Genomic DNA, 7065 nt, shown 5'->3' on the forward strand with positions numbered 1-7065 from the left:
TTTGCTACTCATGTATACCTATGCACGTTATAAATTCTGTTCTACTATTTGTCACTAGGGGGAGCCACACTCTTTGAAAAACAATGAAACGGGCAAACCCAGTCACCCTGGACAGAAAAACAGGGTGACATTTTTAAAACCAAACATAGGCTACATATCTTGTTTTCATAAACATATCTGGTCGTTCATGAGCAGAATGGTCGTTAATCCTACCTCACGCCTAACTGTGAAACATTTTGACATGGCATGAAATTATTTTAAATATTATTGTTCCTGAGAATGTAAATTCCCAATGTCACAGATTCGGGGGCTTTATTTCAATGCGGGACGGATTTTACGTGCAGTACAAGCTTTATGCTCTGTACTCGAGGTTTCGAAAGCGAAGTGTGTGTGTTCTTTACGTGCGTCGTCACTGATTGGTCAACAGACCAAACATCCCGCCCCCGAGCGAATCCTATAAATATCCAGACTTGAGTCGTTCTTTGCTTCCGCCTCGATAACGTACAATGTAGCAGATTTGAGTTAAGTCAATTTAAAATTAGAAAGGCGACGTTTCCCCTCAAATGCATCGTCGATATACTGGATTAAAGGCATTGATGTGAATTTGGAAAAATGTTTCCTGGAAGTAAAGTTTCAAACGACAACGCCTTTTGGCCATGCATTGGATTAACAGCTCTTAACGTCAACAGTTCTGGCGGGTTTGGTGGCAAGAGACTAGTAATGCCAGAGCGGAAACCCCAGAACCAGTTTACAGGGGACGGTCTCCAAGGCTCGGTACCATCCTCGCCTGGGTCGGATATCGAGGAAGATGCTTACACGTCCCTTGATGTGGAAACACGAGAAATTATTGACACTTTCTTAAAAAACTTTACAGGACTCTCTCATTCTAAAATAGGAAAAAAACAGGTTCTTTCAACGATGAAGAGGGTTGTGGAAAGTCTCGTGGTAAAGCACGAAATCGCTTACAAAGGTAATTTTAATGAGTTCTTGCTTCATTTTAGCTTGCAGCGCTCTGTTTCCCTTTCGCTTTGTTTCGCAATGTTTAGTGGTTGATAAGAACAGGTTAAAGTTAAAGAGCCTTATGACAGCCTCACCCTCTACCCACGCACCTGGCCTGGCAGGTTGCTCCACTTTATGCACGTATTATCACATTTATGGCTCCGCAGTGCCCTCTAACATATGACTCTCTCAGGTATGATTGCACGTCTGAATCTGGAGCAGAATGGAGAAGATGTGAGTTTCATCAAGACTCTGGCAACAGAAATCTTCAGCGATGGCATCACAAACTGGGGCCGAATTGCCAGCTTGCTGACTTTTGGGGCAATTGTGTGCAAGCATCAGAATGACAGAGGACTTCGCAAGTGTGTGAGTCTGGTGGGGGAAGAGATCTCTTCCTATCTTCTCACAGCCCAGCGGGACTGGCTGCTCAAAAACAAAGCATGGGTGAGTTTTAACCACAATAATATGTGCTTGTTTTGAGTTTTCCTTTGTTTGTAACCTGTAATCACCTGGTGTATATGTGACTTGGCTTAAATATATCTATATTTTTATTCCCATAGGATGGCTTTGTGGAATTTTTTCATGTCCCGGATACAGAGGGTGCTGTGAGAAACACACTGATGGCCATTGGTAGTGTGGCTACATTCGGAGCTGCACTTGCTTATTTGATACGGTGAATCTAACTGGACTTTGTAAAATGTAAATCAAAAGGACTCTTTTGAGACATAAGAGTGAAATCAGTTTGAATTCATGTTTTCTTTTCAATCTTTTTGTATTACTTGTTGTGTAGATAAACTATTTTTTTATTAAAAGTAAAATTTAAAGTCATTCAATTGTTCAGATCTTAATTACAGATACACTTTCGATTAGTTTTTTTTTTTTTTTTTTAGTTTTTTTTTTTTTTTTGGGGTGCAGTTTACACAATCACATGTGAAATTGTCATCACTTCCCACAGTGTTCTGTACAGACATTATGTTCATAAACTTGGCTGAATTGGGAATTGCACAGTTGGCATATTAAAGCTCACAACTATTTTTTGCAATTACTAAGAAAAATTGTGTAATTAGCCACTGTAGTTCAACGCCACATTTTCATGGTGTCACTTCCTGTTTCAGAAACATTCTTTTACGATGTAATGCGCACGTATCCCACACATAACTTCAGGTGCTGGCTTACGCTCATAACTAAGCTTTAAAGCTTTTATCTAAAACCTCATGGTGGTTCTGTTTTGAGTCCTAATTTAGGACTATGATAACAGTTAAAGGGATAGTTCACCCAAAAATTAACATTCTGTTATTTACTCACCCTCCAGTTCCAAAATTGAAAATCTTCTGCTGAACAAAAATATTTTGAAGAATATGGGTAACCAATATAACAGCTGATAGGCCCCCTAGACTTCCATAGTATGGGAAAAAATGACTGAAGTCAATGGGGCCCATCAACTGTTTTGGTTACCTATATATATTTTTTGTGTGTTCAGAAGAAATGAATTCATACAGGTCTGGAACAACTTGAGGGTGAGTAAATGACAGAATTAAAATTTTTGTGTGAACTACCCTTTTGGCCACAAGGCTGCTAAATGTTTTCTTTACCTGCTGGTTAACCTACACTGAAATGTTTAGAGAAGTTTGAGAACATGTTATGGTCATTGACCTTTTTCTGTGAATATTCTGTTCTCTAAACTGCAAATTAAAACCAACAAGCTGATACCTGTATTTTTTTTATTTATTTTTTTATTAGAGGATTGTATTTAATCCTTCACCACAAAGAACCTAGTACACAGTTATGGCTGGGTCATAAGTCCAAAGTATATGTGCTTTATATAGCCCATTATTATTAGCTTCAAAGGTTTTCTAGCTTTTTATCTGGATACTTCATTGTAACAGAGTTGTGTAAATTTCCCAAGAGTTGATGTTTCCTGTGTATACTCTCATTTCTGTCTTTGGAAAGAAGTTGTACTTTGCTGCGGAAATGTTTTAGGAGGTTTGGCAGAGTGAAACTCAGTGGCACAATGAAACTCATTGATGAATACCATTCATACACATCATGTTTCAAAGAGTTCATTGTGTTGATCAGTCATGTCATTGAATCATCCCCTACTCAGGGGACCCAAGCATATCAATACAAATATACAAACCTCTCGCCATCCTTCTGGCTGTCATGAGTCACTACTGTGACTATTGTAACCAAACCACTTAGCCTCTTTGTAAACTGACTGTCCGCTATCTGTAAACTGGTTTTGGCTCAAATAGAATTGTAGTTTTTGAACATTTGAAAACATACATTACATACACAAAATATGAATTCCTTTTGCTATTTAACCAGAATGTGTTGAAAGCGTGACATAATGCAATCTCGGTATTCGTCGGAAGTTTGTCAATTGATTTCTTAATCCTGTCTGCTGTACTTTTTGCCTGAAGGCACTGGATGTAGCCAGTTTAGCTTGCTTTTTAACATGGAAGTAATGTCTGTTAACAATATGACTGTCACACAGTAGAACCGTGTGATTTACTTTACTGACTTTACACTTCTGCGAGTCACATTTATGTATAATGCTGAATAGCCATAGTTTTAAAATCACATGGGGTTGAAAGAAACTTCAGCAGTTTACAGTTCAAAAACATTTCTTGGTCAAATCCCTGTGAATGAAATCAGATGTTAGTGGCTTGCATGGGAAAGTCCACTTCCTTAGTGAATGACTTCCAGTGCCTATAAAAAGGGCACAGGAAAGGTTTCCATGGTGACATGGAAATCTATAATGATTTGCCATTCCGGAAATACCTTAATATTTTGCATGTGCGTTGCATAGATAATAAAAATTCAGTTGGAAAAGTCATGGACCATGAGCAAGGATCTCCAGTGAGGGTCCAAGGAGAAGGAAAATGTTCTGACATCTATGAACATCTGCTAGAGAACATGCTTTGTTTGTATTTCTACAGCAGGGGTGTCCAATCCTGCTTCTTATGGGCCACTATTCTGCAGAGTTCAGCTCTAACACATCTGCCTGCAAGATTCTAGTGATCCTGAAAACCTTGACTAGCTTGTTCATGTGGTTAATTAGGGATACAGCAAAATCTTGCTCTATTGGAAGAGATTTGAGACAGTTTGTATGTTTCATGGTTTATCACACCTGGTAAAGGTGTGCTCAATGCTGTGTTGAAGGGTAGAAATAGTTTTCAGGGGAAACGATTTGTTTCATTAGCATTCCCATATTTGACAACCCAATGCAAGAAAAAAATAAAACAATAAATGAATGCCTTAAAGGGGTAATTCATCCAAAAAATGAAAATTCTGCCATAATTTACTAATTGTCATGTTGCTCCAAACAGGTTTGACTTTCTTTCTAATGTGGAACACAAAAGAGGATAATTTGAAAAGGGTTTAAACTTTAAAATCAACATTGGGCCCTATTGAGTTTCACGAACAACATCAACAACAAAAAACATACATATTTTAAAATATGTTTTAAAATATGTGCTTTTGAGTTCCACAGAAGAATGATAGTCAAACCGGTTTGGAGTGACATGACAGTGAGTAAATTATGACAGAATTCTCAGTTTGGATGGGCTGAAGCCTTTAACCAGGAATTTCCTTCTCAACACTTCTTTATACAGGAATTTTTAACATCTCTAACATATGATTCAAGTATAGACTAAATTGTTGAAAAACAATTTAGTCTATACTTAAAACATTTTGAGCTAATTTGAAAAAGAATCTGCTGACAAAAACACCCGTCCTAAAAGGTTTTACTCCTTCATTAGGAAGAAGTCTGTTGTTGGTTTTTCTGGCTAAGCTAAACAATATTTGTGTGAGTGTGCTTATTTGCTCAGTTTGGCTTCGTGTCTGGTTACAGGCCATCCGTGGGGTCTAATGAGGACTATGGTAATGACACACACAGGGCCTCACCTGATCCTCCAGCTCGCTGCAGAAGCACCTGCTGTGGTTACCTGAGCCAGGAGGCACATGGCTGTTAAACTCAGTGGAATACAGGTAAAGCCATGTGACAACACTGGTAGTAATCTGTAGAGTCTTGTGTTATGGTAGTCCTGGTATTGTATTTTTTTGGAAGTCTCACACAACAGACATATTCAATGAGGGGTTAAAAGCCACTCATTTGTGATAGATTTATTTGCTTGGCCAGTGTTTTTGTGGATCTTTTACTGATGAAGTTTCTTTAAAATAAGTGAAATAAATCGACAAAGTGATATGGAACTCTAATGTGGTCAAAGGTGAAACATGCTGTTATTCAAAAAACATTAGAATGCCCATCAGCCAATCAGAATCAAACATTCTAGACCGCTGTGTTATACAGTAGACTACTTAGTGTGGATAAAAATCCAGTTGAACACAATGCTAGTTAATGTAAAGAATGAAGTACAGATAAATATTAAGTGTACAATGTGCATATCCTGCTTTTATTATTAGAACATTGACTTTAGTGAATGTGGAACAATAGGAGGAGGAGAATGCATTATTGTCTAAAGCAGGGGTTTTCAAGCAGGGGTCCAGGGAATGCTATAGGGTCCGTGGAAAAGTTTAGAGTTTAGACAAAAACAGTGCATATATATATATATATATATATATATATATATATATATATATATACATTGCCCTCCACAATTATTGGCACCCTTAGTAATTATGAGCAAAGGCGGCTGTGAAAATAAATCTGCATTGTTTATCCTTTTGATCTTTCATTCAAAAAATTCACAAAATTCTAACCTTTCATTGAAGGAAAACAGTTAAAAGTGGGGGGAAACTCACATTATGAAATAAATGTTTTTCTCCAATACACTTTGGCCACAATTATTGGCACCCCTAGAAATTCTTATGAGTAAAATATCTCTGAAGTATATTCCCATTCATATTTACATTTTTAAGCACACCAAGGTGATCATGAACATGAAATTGTCCAGCCATGACTTCCTGTTCCACAGGAGTATAAACATGAGGAAACACAAAGGCCAAATTCCCGTAATCATTCATCACAATGAGTAAAACCAAACAATACAGTTCTGATGTGCAGCAAAAGATTGTTGAGCTTCACAAAATAGAAAGTGGCTGTAAGAAAATACCTAAAACATTGAAAATCCCCATTTCCACTATCAGGGCAATAATTAAGAAGTTCCAATCAACTAAAGATGTTACAAATCTGCCTGGAAGAGGATTTGTGTCTAAATCGTCTTAATGCACACTGAGGAGGAAAGTTTGAGTGGACAAAGACTCTCCAAGGATCACAGCTGGAGAATTGCAGAAATTAGTTGAGTCCTGAGTCTCAGAAAGCTTAAAAAAAATTATCAAACAGCACCTACATCCCCACAAGTTGTTCGGGAGGGTTTCAAGAAAAATCCTCTGCTCTCATCCAGAAACAATCTCCAGCATATTCAGTTGTCAGACACGACTGGAACTTCAAACAGGACCGGCTTCTGTGGTCAGATGAAAATAAAAAAGGAGCTTTTTGGCAGCAAACCCACCAGATGGGTTTGGTGCACACATGGACAAAAAGTACCCCATGCCCACAGTTAAATATACTGCTGGATCTTTAATGTTGTGGGCCTATGTTTCTGCCTGAGGTCCTGGACATCTTGTTCAGATACATGGTATCATGGATTCTATCAAATACCAACAGATAAAAAATCAAAACCTGACCGCTTCTGCTAGAAATCCAATAATGGGCTGTGGTTGGATCTTCCATCAGGACAATGATCCAAAACAAACATCAAATCCAACACAAAAATGGGTCACTGAGCACAAAATGAAGCTTCTGCCATGGCCATCTCAGTCCCCTGACCTGAACCCTAAAGAAAATGAGTGAAGTGAACTGAAGAGAAGAAGCACCAGCATGGAGCTGGGAATCTGAAGGATCTGGGGAGATTCTGCATGAAGGAATGATCTCTGATCTCGTCAGGTGTTCTCCAAACTCATCAGGCATTATAGGTGAAGACTCAGAGCTGTTATCTTGGCAAAAGGAGGTTGCAAAAAGTATTGAATGAAAGGGTGCCAATAATTGTGGCCAACGTGTTTTGGAGAAAAACATTTATTTCATAATGTGAGTTTCCCCCCACT

The 7065-nt window shown here is 38.2% G+C and overlaps 1 protein-coding gene across 1 annotated transcript; it reads left to right on the forward strand.

Annotated features, from left to right (window-relative positions):
- Positions 1 to 465: 465 nt before the first annotated feature.
- mcl1b (MCL1 apoptosis regulator, BCL2 family member b) lies at positions 466 to 2706 on the forward strand. The gene is made up of 3 exons (XM_048154257.1): positions 466 to 970; positions 1193 to 1443; positions 1560 to 2706. The coding sequence occupies exons 1-3, from the start codon at positions 613 to 615 to the stop codon at positions 1674 to 1676; spliced, it is 726 nt and encodes a 241-aa protein (XP_048010214.1). The 5' UTR covers positions 466 to 612; the 3' UTR covers positions 1677 to 2706.
- The last annotated feature ends 4359 nt before the right edge of the window (positions 2707 to 7065 follow it).

The sequence above is a fragment of the Megalobrama amblycephala genome, linkage group LG13 (genome assembly GCF_018812025.1).
Source record: "Megalobrama amblycephala isolate DHTTF-2021 linkage group LG13, ASM1881202v1, whole genome shotgun sequence".
In the NCBI taxonomy this organism is placed as follows: domain Eukaryota; kingdom Metazoa; phylum Chordata; class Actinopteri; order Cypriniformes; family Xenocyprididae; genus Megalobrama; species Megalobrama amblycephala.

What these genes read in the sequence shown, in the direction of transcription:
- mcl1b (XM_048154257.1), top strand. Translation starts at nt 613, where the DNA reads ATGTTTCCTGGAAGTAAAGTTTCAAACGACAACGCCTTTTGGCCATGC. An exon ending in GCACGAAATCGCTTACAAAG is followed by an intron (nt 971 to 1,192) that starts GTAATTTTAATG and finishes TGACTCTCTCAG; the next exon opens with GTATGATTGCACGTCTGAAT. An exon ending in TGCTCAAAAACAAAGCATGG is followed by an intron (nt 1,444 to 1,559) that starts GTGAGTTTTAAC and finishes TTATTCCCATAG; the next exon opens with GATGGCTTTGTGGAATTTTT.